We start from the raw sequence: 22,139 nt of genomic DNA, 5'->3' as shown, positions 1-22,139 counted from the left end.
TGATCATAATATGTGTTTTTTGGCTTGTATATATCAGATTGTGGTGCATCAAAAACTGTATTTTTACACAAAACGAGTACAAACTAGAGCACATTTCACAGAATCTAGATGATAATTATGTTGAATTTGACACCATAAGGGTGGAGGTGTAAGAAAAAATCATAGTTGAGGGGTAGATGTAATTATTCAAACAAGAGGGGTTTTTTCGTAAATTGACCATACCTCATGGGTGGTTGTAATTTACCATTATTATTATTATTATTGTTATTATATATATATATATATATATATATATATATATATATATATATATATATATATATATATATATATATATATATATATATATATATACCTTCCAAAAAGAATAAAGTGACAAGTTGGTAGAATAGACTATAGAGTATCTGCTCTTTCACATCCAGGTGGAAATTTGAGACGATTGTGTTGATGGTAAGGCCATTTAATTTTTAAATTAAAAAGAATATATAAAAAGACACAAGTTAATTAATTACAGTAGAACCTCGATAAATTAATACCCGATAAATTAATAACCTCGCTTAAATAATAAATTTTTCCGGTCCCGACTCGGGGACAACGTGCTAAATTAATAATTCGCTAAATTTATAAGATAATACACATTCGAAAATTTTAAGAAGCCCCATATAATATATAAATTAATAATGCATCAAAATATTTTTTAAACTACATGGTACAGTACATATTTTATAGATCTATGAAGGCTTAACAAAATATAATTTAATTCTCGCTTCTTTCTCGTTGAAGTTTACATTACCACCAATCTCGTCCCTTACTTTTCTTAACATGGTTAGAACTTTCGATATAGTTTTCTCATAACTCAACAAAAATCGTTGTATACCATTGTTGCTTTAAGAGCTTCCGTTCGTTAAACGGGCTCTATAGTGCATTGAAGGAATGGTACAATGAATAATATACACAATTTTTTTTAAAATAAATGTATTTATTGAAAATAATAATAAAAGTAATTTCATAAATTAATAAGTTATTAATTAATGTATAAATTAATAATTATTAATTTATCGATAAGTTAATATTTCGCTAAATTAATGAAATTTTGATAGTCCCAACTGTATTAATTTATAGAGGTTTAACTGTACGTGGATATTACAAGTGAACACATCAATATTAATACAGGTTTGTCGCATTTAGGGCCCAATTGATTCTGAGGCAGCCTAACACTCAAAGCCCAAGTGATCGGTCAAACTCTGAGAATTCTCTTCATCCTCCAATTTTGACCGTTGGTTCTCTCAACTTTAATCTTCACCACCCATTTGAGTTATTTGATCTCCGCCTCTCTTCCAAACCTTACTTTCTAATATTTTCTCCTCTCTTCTGGTCGTTACACCGCATTTAGTGCATTTTGCATTTCCCGACTACATGCCTGTTTTTGTTCTCTACTTTTGAGACAATTTTTATTTGCAATGGGGTGTTCGTAGCATCTCAATAAAGTATTTGCAATTCCGATATTTGATAGAATTTCTTCTAATTAAAAAAATAAAAAGTGAAAGAAAGGTTACAGTTACAATTTTTGTAGTTCACCCTAAATTTCTGTTATTATTACAGCACACCAAATAGTGGCAACTATATAATAGAGAAATCTACAACTAAATTATTCCTATGTTCCAACTGCTTTATTACACACGTAAATATACATACACATGATACATGCATATATACACACAAACAAATAAATAAATAAGTTACCTGGTGTCTGTCTATACATACAACTTGAGTTTACTAGACCAATTTCATCACATTCAAAGTGAGTCAAATCAGTCAATGGGGGTGGTTGTAACATCATTGCCTTCTAGAAGATTCCGTCTCACGTCCAGAGGAATCCGTATCCAAACGTGCAACTTTCCAAGAACTCGAATTGGCCGACTTTAGTAGCAAACCAAGCGCCAACGAACCAGTTGCTCTCACTATTGCATCAGTTGATCGGCTTATCTTTCCCATCAACATTCCGAATACCTAAATCAAGATGACGCCAATAAATATATAATCTTAAAATTTTGAAGATTTTAAATTTATTTAAATAAAGAGTAAACGAGAACCTGGCTGTGGTAAAGGGCAGAGATGTGTTGATCACTTGAGGAAGCAATTACACTGCTGCACAAATAAATGGCGTTTGCTTGAATTACTGGCCAAGGAGCCTCAAAAGCCTGCAATTGTCGACATACTAAAAATCATGCAAAGTTTTAAAAATAATTTTTTTTTAAATATCGTTATTCGGAAATGCTGACCTGTATTATGGATCCCATGTACGTATCAACCCTAGAAGACATGTGCTGAGTAAATTGCCTTGCAATATCTCTGAGGAAGTCTTCATAGTCGGCTCTGAAAACAGAAAATTAATTAAGGGAGAAAAAGAGAGTGATAATTTAATCAGTAAACTAAAACATACCTATGATCAGAACTCAATCGATGTGTATTAGCAAGAGCAGTAATACCATTGAATTCCATCAAAGGAGAAATAGATTTGAACGTGTTCTGAGAGGAAAATGATCAAGTGAATTAATAATAATTAGAGGTCCTTTTCTGGTAAAAGTATGTATTAAGAATTAATTTATCTACCCGACAAGCCCGTCGTACACCAAGATCGTCATCATGAAGATGTAACACCAAGCGTGGAAAGGCAGCATGAACCTAATAAATTATAAAATTCAAGTTGAATCGAATTTGAATCTCTTGTAGATCATCATAATATTGCTCAAGAGCAAATGACTAGGTTACGATTCAAATATCAGATCAGAGTAACTAATGAATAGACCTGCTCGAGAAATGTGTCACGTTGTGGACCGAACCCATACTTGCTTAGTGCTCCAAATGCTGCAAACGCATTCGCCCGGATTTTTGCATTCATGCATATCTGTTACAAGCAAAAAAAATGAAAAAACATAGCTGGGTAATATTTTTTTGCATAATTGAACTCCCTTAAATATTGAAGACCCGTTTGTTGGGTAAGCTTGCTACCAAATGCTATTGGGAAGTTAATCAGCTGCCAGCCAACACTAAGTTTAATTGAAGAGGCAATTCATTTATTCTCATGGACAACAAACTTTCTGGACGGCAGCCAATAACTTCACACTAAATCTACTACTTGGACAATAATGATGTGAAATTGGTAGTACTTGAAAACTTACTTGAAGATTACGAAGCCGAACTGAAAGGTTAAGCAAAACGGGTTCCACGGCATCAGTGGAAGATGTTGCAAGAACCTATAAATGTAAATATTAGCACAATATATAGATAATGATGTAAATCAGCGAGAGATTTTCTTTTCTTTTCCTTGGTTTTTTTTTGGGTGGGGGTGGGGGGGAGGTGTTAAATAGAGCAAAGAATGTCGTAATAAATCACCGTCAGCAAACATGAGACAGCAGTAAGCTGAACTGATTCATCCGGATCGTCAAGCAAAGCAACTATAACACTGAGAATTTGAGTAGTGTACTGGACAACATGGACAGAAGGCATCTGCAAAACAGGTCCAAGCAAACCAGTTAATTATTAGGTGGCCACACATTTGGGATAATAGAAACATCATCCGAAATAAAACATGCACCGCGTATTTAGAAATTAATTCAAGTGATCATTATGATAATAAACTACCTGCACAAGTCCTCTTAAACAAAGACGCCTAACATTTGGAGAATCATCGGAAACATGTCGAGTCAGTCCCTCAACCATCTGCTCCAACAACGAACCTAAACTGTCACTGCAGAATGATAATAAACCTTGTCGTGAAATTGAAAGCAAGAGCAAAAGTTAATCTAACTTGAGCTTTGAACAAGAAACATCAACACTATGTAACAAAGCACCTGACATTTGTTAGTCCAATTTACTACAAATTTGAGCTAGACTGTTACTTTTCCATCCTTCAAAATGTTAAAGCAGCAAAAAAAAAATCTCAAGTATAAGCAAGATTGAACTATTTGTTCTAGAAGCATAATATTCATCCTCCAGATTGGATAAGACTTTCCAGAACTGCCCCTCTTCATATTACTGATGCTGGTAGCGCAGATACAGATAATATTATAACTTTCACTTAAGGAGAAAAGGACGCATGCTATATACTCAGTTTCTCAATATCCTAGCATGTAATTGTTCTTAATAACCAAAAAATTGATATGGGTTGTGCCCTGTACCCACTTAGAGACAAATTTTAATATGTAAAAAAAAGGAACGAGAACTTTATCATGTAACATGAGAAGTTAATTAAATGTTTTACTTACTACAGTGAGGTCAAGACACGTTCTCTCTATCTCCTTTGACTTTCTTTACTTTTTCTTAATTATTTCAAAAAATGTCCTATATCAAAAAGAAATGGGAAAGCCAAGACCTATTCAGACAGCCAAACTTACAGTCAGATATCACAGACACCAATAAATGTCAGAATGTCTCACAGAGAGAGAAAGAACAGGAATCCCAAATATACCTAAACCGCACGAACTCTGACAGTGCAGCAGCTGCAGCTTCCCTCATATATTTTGGGGATCGATCCAGTGATTTACAGAGAATTGAACAAATTGTAGGGATCTGAGTAGTGTAAATAGATAAGTGAGAAGCAATAAAATCACAGGAGAAAAAAAAGAAGTAGCAGTTAGAATACATATATAGATAGTACTTGTATTCTAAGAGAGAAGAAACATGAGCATTCAGGATTTTTTTTTTCCTTTAAACTGCAATCTCTTCATATGTTCTTTCCAGGAAAAAAATCATTTCAGTAAGATATGAACAGGTTCTGTAATTGCATGTCTGTCATAGTTCTTGGGCTGATTTAACTAACAATTACTCATAAAGCGAGCATATCCAAGGAAATAGTGTATCTTAAAGTGGAAATGCAGTAGAGAGATATTCAAGTTTAACATTAAGTACAAATATACACCGTTTTATCTTTACAAAATCACGAGATTTGTCTTCAAGTTAAACATGTCTTCTATTGGTGGGACAGACATGTCTTCAGTATAACTGATAACATGAATATAGCTCAAATGAACAATTGAATTTAAAGAGTTTTATGAGAATAACTACCTCTTTTGGCCTTTTTATAGAAATGCACCCAGCGAGGTCCCCGATCAGACCAATCCATGCATCCTCTTCATTTTGTTCACTGTCTCTAGCCACAATCTGCACATAATTGATTTATTTAGCCCCCAAACTCAGATTACAAGTATTTATCATTGTGAAAATTCCACTTATGAGAGGCTCAAGTACCTTTCCCATCTCCAGATCACCAACACATTCACAGAATGCATTGAATGCGACAAGTAGAGCTCTGAAAATCAAATGTAGAATGTCAAAATAATAATAGAACTGAATCAGTTACTTCCAGTTCAGTAGGCATTTATGGAAGAAAATATGCTATTGTTACCGAAGCGGTTCGTGCTGGCCAGAATTAGCTAAACAATGACAAGTTCCCAAGTGAAGCACAAGAGTTGCAAAGACAGACCCATAGCTTTGCTCCACAGCCCTTTTCCCGATTTTCCCACCCCCTCTGCAAATAACATACTTTTGGTCATTGTAGAATGTAGAAGCAGATGAGTAAGCAAAACAATGCAACTTAAAGTACACCTGAAGAAGGCAGTAAGAGCTGTGATAGCAGCATGCAACACGTTATCTTCTTCAAGACTTTCACCAAAAATGTTGGGATTCTCTCCCTTTCCAGGACCACCTTGAAATACAGGTGTCTGATTCAGAATAGAAGTTACATGGTCCAGGAATGAACAGGAAAGAACTGCATGCTGGGAAAATGCCTAATAATTCCACGAAAGCAAACAATATCAGGTATCGTAACTTTATAAAGGGATATAGCAACCAAACAAATCAATTTGGAAAGCAATTAAATAGAATGTTGACCAGTCAATGCACCATGCAATAGGAACATAAGAGCATTAACAGGCAGCCGTTATGGGCCTATGCCAAGAGAAGAGACTCACATGAAATGCATCCTGTATTGGCCAGCCACCACGTAATCTTGATACGTCTTTTGTCGCTATATCTCTCTCAGCAGCAGCCAACACTTCACCAAAAACAATTCTTGAGCTGGTATTCTCAGCAAGAGAAGAGATCTTTCAACAGTTAAAGAAGCTACTCACAAGTCAAGATACATTGCATATTATGTTTTCCAGCTTTCAAGAGGCTGTAGGAAAACCACTAAGGATAATGAAATAGACAAAGATAAATGATCTATAAGAAGGATACAGCATGGAGTGTTTCTTGACGTAGGTACTTCTCAGTCACATGAATCACAGCAGAAAGCAACGATTGTGTCGTCCTGATGCAATATTCACAAAGATCTCAGATGATAAAATGCAAAGCTATCACAGCTTGAATTAACGATTGAATCACAATTGTCTCACTCCACCTTGAGATATCAGCCTCATTCAGCTCCTTCCCCCTCTTCGTAATGAACTCAATCACAGATTGAATTGCACCTTCAGCAGACTGCCTGATCTTGTCACATATAGCTGCTGAGCAAACATGCAGAGCAGCAACAAGCTGCACAAAGTGAATTGAGAATGGATGAGGTTGGACAGCTTGTCAAAAGCATTTGACTATCTCAAAAGTTCAAAAGATACAGAGACAAAATATTTGAATTCTTACCTCATCCTTTGTGAATAATACACAAACAGAGGAAACAACCCTGTTGAATACCTCAGATGGATCAAGTGATGCATCCTATATGCAAAATTACAAACAGGATAAGTTACTCTCAAAGTGGAGCAGAAGTTTAGTGAAAAGAAGCATGATAAATTAAACAAGATCAAAAGAGAATTTTGATTTAACTTACACTCCTCAGGATAGCAATAACATCCTCCAGTGCTGATAAAGCGGTGTAACATAATTCAATATCAAGGCCAAAACTAGAGTTTGAAGACCTCGGTAATGAAAGAGATACACTGAAAAATAAATCAACAATCTGCAAAGAGAGCAAATAGTCAAGACTAAAGCACCGTGATAAGATAATAATAATTAATCTCTATGGCTGGCACCGCGATAAAATAATAATAATTGACCAAGAAATAGGAAAAAAATCAACTTCACCCATCTTAATTCATCTAGATTCGGCGTAGATTTGGGCAAGAAATAAAAAAGAACCACAACCTTGCTTGTGTTAATTCAGATCGATTTCATATAGGTCAGTCATGAACTAAGCAGAAAAGGATAACACCATCACCAATTACAGACCTGAGCAGAGGTTTTTCTGACTTCAGAATTTGTATCTGCGCAGCGTGGAAGATACACCATGATTCTCTCCCCTATACACAAAGCATCACGGCTTGGGGATACAAATGCAGCTGAAAATAACCAAGAGAGAATGAGGCTTGATATATGAAATGAGAATGAAAAGTAAACAGAGAGAGAGAGAGAGAGAGAGAGAGAGAGAGAGAGAGAGAGAGAGAGAGAGAGAGAGAGAGAGAGAGAGAGAGAGAGAGAGAGAGAGAGAGAGAGAGAGAGAGAGAGAGAGAGAGAGAGAGAGAGAGAGAGAGAGAGAGAGATAGAGAGAGAGAGAGAGACTAACATGGCAAATTGGAAAAATTATAATTTGAAGCACGGTCGAATCTCCTGCTGTGGGTGCAACTTCCTTGACAGCCAAGCGAACAGTATCCACCAACACATACAGTCCGAAACTTATGAAGCATCTCATAAGCTGCAAGACAACCTCTCTGTCTCTGATATTCGACAGAGGAGGAAACATATGGATCAATCTGTCTCAAGATGTGCAGTAGCTGTTCTGTCCGACTTCTCCCATCCTCCCCACTGAATAAAACAACTTGTCAAAGCAGCTAGAGAATATGTCCTAAGACATCATTGCATATCCACAATCTTAGTAGCTACAAAATGCCCAAAGTTTCTTATGCATTCAATGGGTTATATTTACCGTGTCATTGGTTTCTAATTGTTGGGTGGAGAACAGTATAAAGCCGCCCCAAACATGCATAAAAGTCCTTAACAATCTTAAATGATGCTTGCAAGTACCAAACAAAGTAAAATTTAAGTAGTTCCGGACTGAATAATTACCTTGTAACGAGGATTGCACAAAGAAGAGTAATAAGATTGTGTATCAGACCATCCATAACATCAGGAGGATCGTTTGGCAAACCAAAGAATCCTAAAGTAGCCTGACAAAATAATCAGAGGGGTAAATATTCTTGTAACTAACAAATGACTCTATTAAGTTGCATCTCTCACCTTCAGCACAAGGTTCCTCGTTTCAGTAGTTAATTTTGGCTCCACAGAGACCAACGTAGTACAAGCACTTAATGCAAGGGACTGCATAGAAAGATCTAGATCAGGCAAACATACGGAAAAGCTAGGAAAATAATGTACTTACTCTAATGAAACAACGGCCTACAAATCATCAGCTATGTTATGCATAGGAACATGCACAGAAGTTAAATATAGCTTAGTTTTGAACCTAATATTATTTTATTCAGGTTAAAAATATACAGAGAATATAATGCACTTTAAAAATATTGGGCAGGATTAAGAATGTTTCCATCCATGTGAACTTAGAAACACAATTCAACAAAAATACATTATAATATGTCAAGGGACAGTTTCATTCCTTAATATTCAACTTGAGGGAAGAGCATTAATAGGGGGAGTTTCCATCAAGTTACAGGAGCAACACTATTATGTTTCCTATTACTGAGCAAACTTTCATAAAGGATAGTTCACTGAAATGAATAAATATATAGCAACGAACACAATTACCAAATTTTTCAGTCAGGCCTTCCTACTGTTGTGGAATAATTAATCTTTAGTTGGATGTGAAGGAATCTACTTTGGTTAAATGGTACCAATTACCTGGTCACAAGTAATGGCACATTTGGAGAAACTTCAAAGTATAATAGATCGAAAATTGGGGATCATTCATGAATCGATATAGTTTCTTGGCCCTATGCCACACTGTTCATGTATATGAAATGTCAAAACAAATAGCAACTCCCAAATAACAAACCTGAGTGTGCAGGAGCTCCAGATTAGAATCAGAGAGTCCATCTTCATCATCACGGCCCATTAAAGTCAATATGTAATCAAGCAACATATCTCTCCTTTTCAACGGAAATGATATGCCACTTTCAGCAGCACCAATGACAGCCTGACCTGCATTGGCAAAATCAGTTTAATTCCCATAGAGATAGAGAAAAGAGCAATTACCTCATGAATTGTAATTTTAGATCAGGCTCTATGGATAGAAGATGCATTGTCGACTTGTATATTATGAATTGTGACCACATAAAATAATTTAAAACAAGGACAATAGAACATGAATCGTGATTAAGGAACAAATTCTGTAGTTTCTGCTGAATATTCATGGATCGGTTAATCTTTTAGGTATTCTCGTTATATTATACGCCTCATTCTTCGCGGAACCAAAGTCACCCGTTGTAGAAAGGCAATGGCATCATACTTCTATTGTTTTTCTTTCCAGCTAAGTTCTCAATCATGTGAAATAACAAAGTTCGGGCCAAATATAACTAGCAATTTGAAAGTGTGCACAGTTTTTGGATATGTAGTCAGCCAAATGGTTCCTTGTACATTAACATGATGGTAGCAATCAACCAGCTACGTAAGAACACTTGAGAAAGAGATGTCATCCTGATGCACAAATAACAACATAGCAACAGAGGTGGCGCATTCCGGACAATATTTTGGTGAATTTACAAACCTAGTAAATCAATAGCCGTAATAACTGCCTGCTTCGCTGTAGGATGCCGTACATTAAGAAGCCGCGAAAGCATATTAGTTCCCTGTCAAACATTGCACAAAAGGTATCATAAAAAAACCTTATGTAAACACGTTAGAACAGATGCCAGAAAGCCGAAAGCAGAAGAAAACCGTGGTAATAATAATACCCAACTCAACAAGTAACAATGATAGCAACATGTCAACTTGGCAAGAAGATGCTAAATGAACAATTATCACAGTTCTCGTGGAGCAGTACAGTGCATAATTCATGCATTAACTGCATCACTGAGACCTCAAACAACATGTATACTAGGAACAGCTAAAAAGTACCATTCCACAAGTTTCAGAAACGTCCGACCACTTGAAAATTATCAATTCAAATACAGCTGTAGTATTTAGAAACCCCAAACCAAAAACAACATATTTTGATCAGCCTTAGATTAAATAGTATTATTACAATGACCCAACATAAAAATCTGACACCACCGCAGGAGACATTTGCAACATATTGGAACCTAATAATATTTAAGGATCACGCCAGTGTAAATATTTTAGTTGCATACTCCTATGCAATAAAATAGGATGGCAATACAGTCATGTCTAAAGATAGATAAATGTCTTCACATTTCACAAGCATAGAGCAGATACTGAATTGAAAAAAATGATGTTCCACTCATTGCAAATTTAGGCTACAAGGGAGAACCAAATACATATATACAGACACTCAGAGCAGGCAGGCATAGCAGATCAATAAAACAAAAGAACACCGATTCTGCTGTACCACAAGTGCATCTATTCTGGCTTCAATAACTGTTGATGGAGCGTATTTTGCAGCATACCCATACATAAGAGCCAAAGCAGCATGAACATCATCTGATTCTTCCATTTTAGCACTATCAGAAAAGAATGACATAATCCTGCAATGAAGTTTGCATCATTCAGACTTCAAGCTTAGATACAAAGAAAGCACCAGCACTTTAAGACATTTTAAGTTAAATAGGGAGAGATATCGAACTCAAATACAAGCTAAAGTTTATTTTCAGACCTACTAGCAAACAACATGTGGTACCTCCGGATTAAGAGTACATCAATCTTGACATATTACAAGCCAGAATGAACTCCTTGTGCCCGCAGTATTTATAATCACATGATTAAGATATGCGGAAATTCTAATTCCATAAAATTTTACCAATACATAATAGACCGTAGGAGATAAAACTAACTCATACGTCCCCAGCATATACCTTTTGAAGATACTATCACCCACAGTATCAAGAATATCTTTAAGCTTGTCCAGAACTGTGTCCAAGTGGGATGCAGCAACCTGGGAAATGCAGCAGCAACCCATAGCCTCATTTACTCGACAAGATTGGCTTAACAAAACTCGTACACCCAATACTTGCGAAGAGATAAGCGTGAATAAGTAGTATTTTAAGCAGAGAAAGATTACCAATCCCATGGCCTTTGCCAGACCAAGCCTATTAACTGGCAAAGCAATGTTAGCTTGCATGTACATCAAATCAATCTTAGCATGTACGTAGGTTCTATCATGTACTTTCTGCAGCAAAATGCCAAGACACCTGCAGTAGGAAAGATCGAATAATTTCAGTTCCTGGTCACAAAAAACAATCACTGACGAAAAAAAAAGCTGATGTCCCCTTTCTAGACGGTCAGTCCCGGGAAATGCAGAAATCATGAAGAAGCAAAAAAAAGATGTGGTGGCTCTTAGTGACACCATAAAAGAGTGTTGCATAACAATGCATCATACCTGTGAAGCAGTGCAGAGTGCTCATCTTCGGATGAATAAAGTTCATATTGTTTAGCAAAAGAGTTTCCTAGAGAAATAACCCAATCAACATCCTGAATCACATCCAATGATTCTGCAACAAACTGTTGGCCACAAATAAAGAGTATATAAGTGGCCTGCACAGAGAATAGCCTTCCCTTTCCGTTCCCAGTCAATAGTAGAGATATAAGCATAGTACAACTCAAGTAATTTTATCACTGTTAACAAAAGACTTGTTGAGCGCTTGAGCAATGAGAGAAAGGAACATGATTTTAGAAGATTAAAGAGTCTCACTGTGTTAATTCACAACAGTTTTCTCAAGTAGACAATGTGGCCTGGTCCGTATTAAAGATAATTAACAAGAATAGTAGAGCTTACATTAATAACCATGTCATCCCATGTCTCCTGATATGATGGATCTTGCTTTAGGTCTTCCGGATCACTTACATAAGCTTTCATTTTGGGAATCTAGAGCTTACAGAAGAAGACAAACAATTAGAACAGAACTGTCATTTTGTGTCTATCTTGTACGGTGAGTGCAGAACCTGACTCATAGTTTAATATTTATAAGAACACTTTAAGGTAACAACATTAACAAAAATAAAGAACATGCCATTACGCCAAAATACTCAAAACATTATAAAGATGTGTCTAAAATGCTGAATCAGATATGATTTAATTACCACAAGACAACAAAGTTAAGGATTATCCAACAACAACAAGGCACCAGCCACCATGAACTCCAACGAAATAAGAAACACCAATACTCTCTAAACAATAAGGCCATCTTGATTTTGCTTCAAGATCGTATCTGATGCTACTCAACCTTGATGATAGTTAATCCCACTACATGCACGCCCCAAACTCTACCCATTATTTTGACCCCACAATTCATTAATATCAATCCAAGCGCAAATGCAACTAACTGACACATGGAAAATATATTTATATAGTAAATAATAACCACAAAGCATGATCGTAAAGCCTTCCCACATAAATAATCAACTCTTAATACTAAAAATCAACTCTATCATCAACCTTGTATACCTCATCTTGCCAAAATACGACGATATTCTTGGGAAATAGAGAAGCTAAGTGCAGCAGAACCTGCAAAAACAACATATAAGAAGTCAAAACAGTTTTGCTGTCAGTAAGTTTATATTGCCTTGATTCCATTCTAATAGTTACTCTGCTAAAAAGACACTCACAGTTTAAATTATAACTTTTCTTGGGTAGCTGATCTTGATAAATTACCACATATAGTATAAATGAGGTTTTTCTTGCTAAACACTAGCCACCTTTCAAACCCTGACTTCATTATAAATGCTTAACAAAACAACTTAAACTGAATATAGTCTGCAGGCTCTGCTCGATAAGAATATATAAGATGTTTTTTTTCTGAATTACAACACAAATCAAGTCATAACAGAAGTAGGAAATGCACCATTGTGTGCATCGGAAGTCAAACTATGGAGACATATGATATTCATCACAATACTTGTTGGTTGAAAATTAAGGATACAGATCAAAAGGCTAATTCCCACATCATTCAATCTAATTAAATCCAAGTCTTGTAATAATTAGAAGTCCTATAAAGCTACATGATTCAGTTGCCAATGAATTTAATATCTAAATTTTGCTGCTAGCAGTAAAGACACTTACAGTTAAAATCTGAGGCACGAGCTGCTCCCTCGCCAAAGGATTGTGGAGAAGCACCACAAGCCGTGCAAAAAGATCCTGAATTTCAATTATGGGAAAGCCGTTTGGTAATACATTTCTATCAGAGATCAAATACACAAGGACATAAAAAAGAAGATATCAAACCTCAGGATTAGGAACATCAAAACGGGCTTTACAATCAGAAAGAATTGTATCACTTTGAGTATGTTTATGTCTGCATAATTCTGAGATACACCTGCAAACCTATATAAGTAGTTAGATCACTAAGAAAAGAAAAAAATCAGTTTTACCAACTCCAGATATTCATGGCAGAATGGAACTCATATTCCAGCAGACAGAAAATACGTTAAGAAGATAATAGAGACGTACGGGTAAAGTAGCATGTCATGTTACACATACACACAGTATATCACCTACCGTGGCAACTGCATCAGTGTAAATTCGCGGTATGATCATTTTCAACAAAAATGGCCAGAGCACATGCTGGAAATATTGAGAAAATATTATTACAATAAAACCAACAGACTGTAACCAGCAAAAGAGAAACACGAGAACACACGCAAAGGGGTTAAGACAAAAGGCATTGACATACCTCCATTTCAGGAATGGTGACAGTTATTAAAAGAAGACCTTTTTCACAGATTTCACGTAAATCTGTTGGACAAACACCTCCAATGTTTACCTGCGAATGATATGAGAGTTTAAAAGAATAATATGCAAAAAGAACATGCTTAATTGAAAGAACATAAAATGGTTACATGAAAAAATCCTGGAACTTACAAGGAAGAACTTTATCCTTCCATGCCCCTAACTTTAATGGATAATATATGTTGTGAACAGGACATTCATATTTTATTTCTATCACAAAGATGAGAATTTCATTAACCGATGATGTGTTCGTCATTATAAAGATAAAATCTCTGAAAAATATTGAACACCTACCAAAAGATCATCAAAAAATAAACAGCTCAGAAAACTTATATTTGGACAACTGCCACTAGTACCATTATCGGTTCGGGTTGAGAGTATTCTTGATTCCATTTGTGTTGTTAAAGTGGTTCTATATAATTCATTTAAAACCAAACATAAGACCCATAGTTCAGAAGAAATCACAAATTTGAACACTGATAAAGTACAAGTCATGTGGTGGTTAATATATGGTGAATTTATGATAGAATGGGCTAAAAATACAAGTCACTGTATGCATGCCATTTCTATCTACGCTAGTTAGAATATAGCCGCTCACACACACGCAATATAATATTACTATGCGCTAGGCTTTGACAATATAAATACAGCATGATAGATATTATTATTAGATTCTATGCAGCAGTATACCGCATTCACAGCATATAGTCCAACAAATGCAACACATTCTAAAGAAAAAGGTCAAACCTCTGATTTCTTGTGCTGGAAAGGATAGAAATAGCCACTCGACCTCAATTCCTTTGAACTCCTTAAGTCCTTATCCAAATCTATCACTGCACAGTGACGTACCAAGTACTCTACAAATAACTCTCCTGGTGGGCCAACCAAGTAACAGTGGGACGCCATAACAACGATTAACTAGAATCAGACACAATCATTAAAACATAAATATTAACAAACACCTGATAATTTGTATAAAACAATGAGTATTTTGCCAATGACACAGTACCTCAGAAAGTGCCTTGCAGACAGCCAAATTATTCTCATCTAATAAATTTTTCACTGATTCAACTAGCAGAGGCCTTTTAGCATGCCAAGCTTCAGACAACCTTCAGAAAAACTTAATAAGAACATATATTGGTGAAATACTCAACATTTAGAGGAGGGGAAAGACCAACCTAGGTAAAAGATGTTTTAACACAGAAAGTGCACCAAATGTTAGAGGTTCTTCTTTCAACCTGCATTTCTGGAACATATTCACGTATCAGATAGATAAGGCAGTAAAACCCCAAAAGTTTTTTCAATATATATTGTATTTTCCTTTTTCATTTTTCTCAGGTTTTTGTTGGTGAACTTTATATTTTTACAGGTAAAACATTTGGTAGAATTTTCATTAGAAATAAGTTTTTGGCAAGTTTACCCACATGGAGAAGGAAAACGAACATATCTTCTGGGTACACCTGGCCAACTGTGAGAAAGCAATGTTGAACTTCGTTGTAGGTCTGCAATTGAGAAAACAAGAAAAAATTTGATTATAATCACATGCCAAATATGACTTCAGAAAGCATGGACAGCACAAAAAAGTGCTACCTTTAGTCCCACTGAAAAATCTGAATGTTGCTTGCTGTCATTATGAATGCAAACCACGGGAAGAAGCGTTGATAATATGACAGTGAGGTCCTGCAAATTAATGACTAATATAACGAATGACATCTTGGAGGATAGAGGACAAAATTGAACAACAATCACAACATTGAATCCTACTGATAATCAAACCTACACCTCTACGTGTTTTGCATGCATGAACATTCAACTCATACATTGCAATTGCCTATGCAGAAACTCCATCATGTAATAACAGAATTTTCCTTTTAAGAACATGACAATGAAGTTGAGTTAATCGAAAAGTAAAATCTGTAAATTCCATTTTTATTTCACTCAAATCAAAATTTTAAGGAGTTTTATATGATGCTTTAAAGATGCGTGAATTGCATTTCTACCATTAGTCAAGTGAATTATTTCATTCGAACCCCGCTCCCCTCGGCCCTCCCAAACATTTGCTAATTCGCATCATTTCATATTTGTGCAAGCATGAGTCCAGAGAAAAACCTGAAATCCATTTGCTTCATATATATATATATATATATATATATATATATATATAATATAACCACAACTCAACACTCGTAGAAAGCCCGAAGAGGAAAGAAAATAATCACAATCTTCTAAGATGTAATATTTGACATCTAGAATATAAACAAAAGCACGCTTCAACACCAAGGGTCCATTTGGATAGAGGGATTTGGAGGAGGGATTTCAAATCCATAATAACAAATCCCTCGGACTTGTTTGGATTGAGGGATTTGGGGATGAATTTCAAATCCACACACCTCCTTTTTAGTTGCTTTTGGAGCAATTGGGGTGGATTTAAAATGACTCCAAATTGGAGTCATTTCAAATCCCTTCCCCAAATCAAACCCCCCTCCAAATCCCTCAATCCAAACGCACTCCAATAGATTCGAATGATATTCACTGACCTCAAAGTCCATCAAAGGCGGACCACTTTCTGAAAGTAAGGAAGCATTCAATAGATTATGGAGGCTACATGAAGCCACAAAGGCAGCATCATGATCTTTCTTATACCTGCATTGTGTAAAAGAAAAGGCAAAAACCAACGCCTAATCAAAGCCTACTTGATTAAAAAAAAATATTCTACCTCAAATAAGTAAAAGGCCAGCCTCGGCATGACAAAATGGTTTTAACTATGAACAGAGGGGTAGGGTAAACTTCAGGATAATCACATATTACTAGTGAACTGTAAAGATACAAATAGTAACAAATCAAGCTAACGGCTTACAATTCCAGAATAGTGGGCACAAGTCTTGGTAAAGCTGACTTCAGTTGCGTCCGAGTTACAAGACCAACCATCTGGCCTAAAGCCTCAACAGTAGATACGCGGACCTAAAGAAACAAAAGAAACTACATCCTTGAAAAAAACTGATATTCCAAATAAGGTTAACTATAAACAGCTTATACACATACAAATACAGAGAAGGAAGAGAACTTCTATTTTTCCAAGACCATCCAGATCATGTGTCCTTTAGCAATTTAGGCGTGAAAGAGCTAACTTTTCCGTCTAGCATACATTGTGTCCTTATATTTCAGGTAACACTGAAGATGATACCTAGTAATAATGTGCAAATCTTGTTGATATTAGACCAAGTCAACCCTTGAAACCACAAGGCCATAAGTCATATGCCAATTTGTGACAGTATAAGTTGCAGGAAATTGTCAACTACGTCAGGATATAGTGATCCCAATACATTAATGAGGTAAAAGGGACTTAATCTAGAGAGGCCAAGACGAGCTAATAATGGCAAAAGATTTATTTTCATCATCCTTTAGACGGTTGCAGATCTTTCGTCGAAGATGTTTAAAAGACTGCCAAGTGCCAACTAATAATCTATACCACTTTTAGACTCAAAAGATATTAAAATCAACAATTATCCAATACATGAATTCGGTTTATCAATCTTCTGATAAGGAAATTCCCAAAAGTATGTGCAGAATGTGACAAACTCAAAAGCATACAGAAGTAAGTTATCCGCGAGTTATATCATAAAAATGATAATAAAAACCAGACACTGAGAATCTCCTTTCGTTCATTGTGCAGCAAGCAAAATATAGAAACCTTTAATACATAGACCAGAAGAAGGAAAAATGAATACAGAGCAAACATGACTCTACAAATACAAACCTTGAGATCCCGTGAAGTTGCCCAAACTCTCAACAGAAGCTCAAATGCGGAATTCAGGAAAGACCTGCCCCAAATGGCTCATCAATATCCAAAATAATCATCTGCAGAAAATTAGAATCATGCAAGAAGAAGCAAATAAACTAGTCTTACATGACATCACCGTCAAGAGCAGTGTACAGTGGGAAATCAACACTATATTGCCAACAGGCCTGACACCAGGACTTGAATGCTGGAAAAGGGAAAGAAAAAAAAATCCTCAATCTAAGTATAATAGTAATGATCTGCATAGAATGCTTTATCACATTACTACCAACAGCCAAAGATAATGAGACCAACGGCATTACTACCAACTGCCAAACAATAATTGTATTCAATGTATAGTGGAATGCAAAAAAAAAATGGACTTAATATAAAATAATGCATATAGAACAATCAGAGTTAGGTCCTTGCATAAATTATTTATTATCTACACTACCAAAGACGCCGTATAATTTTACAAAACAGATACTCCCTCCTTCAAAATAATTCTAGTTTACGGTTTGGGCACCGTATTAAGAAAGATAATTAATAACTATGGATTGATGTTAGGAGAAGATGACTAATAGGACTAAATTACCCTTCCAACTAATTCTCTTTTTAGTTATTACCGTTGTCTTAATAGATGATCTAACCCTAATTATCTTGGCTATATTAATTTGGCTCTCCTCATATAGAAAATGATCCATGTTTCAGTAAAATTAGCAGCCTATACGTAATCAATGTCATTAGAATAATGCATCATTTCGAACAATAACTCGAACACTATAAGGTACATAACAAGAGCATAAATATAACCAGAAATAAGATACCATTGGCAAAGATTGGTCGGTGGATGTCCTTTACATTCCCAAGAATCGGCAGAACTCTTGTAAGTACACTTTTGAGCCGTGCAGTGAACTGAACAGCTTTGTATACCACAAAAAAAAACATCGATCAACCAGGAAACAAAAATCAGAAATCGAAAACTAGACTGTTTAAGTCAAAGTCAAGAGTCAGAACTAAAGATTATAACCTACCATCAGATGAAGCAAAATCTGCAAGTATTTGAACCATAGCTGGAAGTGCTGAATTTGATCCAGAGAGATGAAGTAGTATTTCATCCATCATCTAAAAGAGTTAAAAAATAAAATTTAAATGCATGCTTGAGTCTCTGCACCATACATAACTCTAGTGAATATTTGTTTCATCAACTAAGTCAAGGTTACTGGTGAATCCTGCATAGTAACTGCTATCAATTTTTTGCATATAAGTGGAGCTCAAGAAAACATAACAGATATTAGGGCTGGGACTGGGTTGGGTCGATTACCAGCCTAAAAACCGACCCATCCGTCAAACCATTTTTGCTCAAATTTGAAAACCGTTGCCGACCCAACCTTTGTGGATCGGTTGATGGTTGACAGCCGAGCATTTGGTTCCGGAATGGGTCGGTTGATGGTTTATATCCGCCCCCAAGTTCACTTAAAAAAATTCAAATTTTGGATTAAAAATATCCACATTTTGTGCAATGCCACGGTGCAATCATCATTTGTCAGTTCAAAATAATTAATAACAATTTAACGAAAAAATATAATTAGGAAATTCAAAGTAATTTCAAACAGGCACAAGAAATTTAGTGGAGTTTTGTGGGCTTTTTGTTTAAGCTTGGGCATAAAGAAACTGGTGGAAGATTTATGTCAATTTTTTTTTCCCTTTGTTAATTGTTCTTAAAATTTAAAATACTAATTATTTTGATAATTTCAATAACTGCTTAAGAAAACACGGCCTTTAATTTATATTTTTAATAAAATATTTAATAATATAGTTGGATAATTATCGGTCAACCAACTTTTGATAATATAGAAACCACCAACAAACCCATTATAGATGGGTTGGTTGAAATTTTCGACCCGATCCAATGGGTGGGTTAAAAATTGATTATCCGCCTAAAAATATGGTCGGTAATGGATCGGTTGGTGGATAAAAACCAACCCAGTCCCAGCCCCAACAGATATGGTATAAGTTATCATACCACAACAGTCAACATGTTACATTATGAAGATCATTCATGCCGGTAAAGATACTATCATCAGATCAAAGAATTCGTGTCAAAGCTATAATAAGCTTAATATATATTATGTCTAATGAGTACTAGTTTAGATGATGCAGCTTTGAATCTAGACTTCCAAAATTCGAGATTACTGTTGCTTATAGAGCATTTTATTCGTCAATCAATCAAATCAAGATTGTGTAAAGAATTCAATGAAGGAACTTACAAGGTCGGGCAGATGTAAACCTAATGCCACAAGGACAGAAGATGCAGCCCTTTGCCAATCAGCGTTGAGTTCCTACGGGAAGGAAAGTTTAACACATTATGAAATAGTGTCTAAACGATAAAAACAATGAGAAAATAACTATATATAATGAAATACCTTTAGTTAAAAAATAATGAAATTAGAACAGAGGATAATGAAAAGGGACGAGGCGGGACAAAAAAACGTCAAATAGAACCAATTCGAACTCAGGACCTTTCATTTGGCCTAGCTCTGATACTATGTTGAATGACCACCTCAACCAAAAGCTTAAGCTATTAGTGAAATGTATCATTTAATATTAATATCTCCAATACTAACAATGAAAACAACAATCAGAATACCCATATTTGTATATAGTATATAATTAACTAGCAGACTACACTCACTAAATTCGTATCACCATAAAGGCGGTAATAACTGAGAAATATTAATGAACAGTAAAAATTCAAGATAAATGTTCAGACAAATAAGCAATTCAACCTAGCAAAGAAACTAACGAGGCATCACACCAAACAGCATCTCCATGAGACTATCAATAAAATCAACCTATTTTAATTTATAGTTAATGTGAGTTCATTCTACCACGTTTTGTGGGAATAACAAAAATATAAGTAAAAATATAAAGTCTCGAATTCATCGAGTAAAAACGGCAATATAAAATTGAAGGTGCAGTCGCAGATGAAAGTTTAAGATTGACAATGTTGCAACCTGCAATTATATATTTTCCGACATGCTTTTCTTGACAAGGTTGCAATGATATATTCTCCAACATGCATTCATGAGTGTAACTCTTTCCCTTTAGTTTCTTGGTTAATATACTTGAACTAGTAATCATGTATATAAACCATATATAGAATAGTATATACTATTTACCACAATCACATTCCAGTGTTACAAATCAGATGGTACCTTGGTTGAGATGATCTCAGAAGCAGCTATTTTGGCAAGCTTTGCCATATAATGGGGATCAACATCATCTTTATCCAATGCTCGAATTGCCACAGACATAACTTGAAATAATCCAGCTATGTTCCCGTATCTCTGAAATTCCCACATGTAATACGAATTCTCTTATTACCTTATTCTTATTCTGATATGTTAGTATTTTAAGCAATAACAAGAAGCACAACATACCCTTCGGCCACCACGCGACACAGTTGAACAACAATCGAGAACCAGAAGTGGGTTCCTAGAAACACAATAATCCGATCAATGTACAATAAAATCTAAATAATTCCAGAACCATGGGAATGTTTCAATAATTCATTCAATGTGGAAGTGGAAATCAAATAAAACAAAAATTCACGGTTCCCAAGCAGAATTCACCCAATTTAGATTACAAATTCGATTTCTCATACATCTATCCATGTGCGGAAAATTACAGCCAATAAAACAAAACGGGCAAGAATTGTACACTTACAGATGAGCTATGTCTTTAAGAGTAGCAGTCGAGGCTTCTCTGACCATGGGAGAATCATCTGCCAACGAAGAGACGAGAACTTGAACTGCCTCTGAAAAAAATCGAGATACCCACAAGACAATACAAAATTAGACCGATTAACGTTAATCGAATTGAGCTTAATAATATTGCGGAGAATTCTTATTGGAGCTAGGTGGTGGTGGTGGATGATACCTGGGGCCGGAATGGAATTGCCGGAACTGGAAGAAGCCATCAACGGGAACCGTTCGGAGAAGACGGAGATCGGAAAGGGGAGAAAAATAACACATAAAAATAAAAAGGAAAGGAAATAGACAACGTAGTGACAGCTAATTAATTTAATTAGCGTAATATATCAATTATCAACTGTGTTGTGTGTGTCTCTTTCCTTTTTTACATCATATCTATTTATTTATTTATGCCAGTGCACAATAATTAGGGTCCATTTGATATACACCCCTAATATGGAAAATATATAGGGATAGGTCCACCCCTAAAATTCTTCCTTTGAGATAACCCCTGGAGAGGCAAAAGTACTATTGTGCCCTTATATCTAATTTTTGCCCAACTGCATTCAGTATTTTTACTAACTGCATTCAGCATTATGATCAACTGCAACTAACATTTAGACCTGCATTTATCATATTATCAGATTTTTTTAATAAAAAATTATAAATGTTTATTTTATTATTATTTTTTATATATACCTCTGTTGTATTTTTAATTTTTTAATTTTTTTAATTTTTTAAAATTGTTTAATTTTTTGTA

The 22,139-nt window shown here is 35.3% G+C and overlaps 1 protein-coding gene across 2 annotated transcripts; it reads right to left on the bottom strand.

Moving 5' to 3' along the window:
• Positions 1-1,505: 1,505 nt before the first annotated feature.
• LOC105956720 (ARM repeat superfamily protein) lies at positions 1,506-21,815 on the bottom strand. 2 transcript variants are annotated; one of them, XM_012980605.2, is made up of 51 exons: positions 21,567-21,815; positions 21,354-21,444; positions 21,068-21,122; positions 20,843-20,974; positions 19,895-19,966; positions 18,659-18,749; positions 18,452-18,547; positions 17,754-17,832; positions 17,604-17,667; positions 16,704-16,807; positions 16,384-16,489; positions 15,437-15,526; positions 15,271-15,348; positions 15,025-15,092; positions 14,856-14,955; positions 14,594-14,764; positions 13,791-13,880; positions 13,616-13,681; positions 13,343-13,441; positions 13,181-13,255; positions 12,566-12,625; positions 11,897-11,986; positions 11,501-11,622; positions 11,183-11,312; positions 10,977-11,056; positions 10,514-10,649; positions 9,713-9,794; positions 9,002-9,147; positions 8,230-8,310; positions 8,059-8,159; positions 7,559-7,797; positions 7,225-7,334; positions 6,827-6,955; positions 6,640-6,714; positions 6,401-6,534; positions 6,238-6,310; positions 5,973-6,104; positions 5,608-5,789; positions 5,408-5,530; positions 5,251-5,311; positions 5,068-5,163; positions 4,472-4,572; positions 3,646-3,751; positions 3,397-3,510; positions 3,183-3,257; positions 2,810-2,908; positions 2,614-2,685; positions 2,444-2,529; positions 2,283-2,376; positions 2,094-2,201; positions 1,506-2,010 (listed from the first exon to the last, which is right to left on the bottom strand). In XM_012980605.2, the coding sequence occupies exons 1-51, from the start codon at positions 21,604-21,606 to the stop codon at positions 1,837-1,839; spliced, it is 5,178 nt and encodes a 1,725-aa protein (XP_012836059.1). In that variant the 5' UTR covers positions 21,607-21,815; the 3' UTR covers positions 1,506-1,836. The 2 variants fall into 2 exon arrangements, with proteins under 2 accessions (XP_012836059.1, XP_088682784.1); XM_088826658.1 differs by lacking the exons at positions 16,384-16,489; positions 16,704-16,807; positions 17,604-17,667; ... (6 more) ...; positions 21,354-21,444; positions 21,567-21,815 and adding an exon at positions 15,847-15,950.
• Between the last annotated feature and the right edge of the window lie 324 nt (positions 21,816-22,139).

The sequence above is a fragment of the Erythranthe guttata genome, chromosome 12 (genome assembly GCF_056151865.1).
Source record: "Erythranthe guttata isolate IM_541 chromosome 12, IM_541, whole genome shotgun sequence".
NCBI classification, from domain to species: Eukaryota; Viridiplantae; Streptophyta; class Magnoliopsida; order Lamiales; family Phrymaceae; genus Erythranthe; species Erythranthe guttata.
The sequence above is the reverse complement of the archived record's forward strand: the minus strand, read 5'-3'. Positions and strand labels throughout refer to the sequence as shown.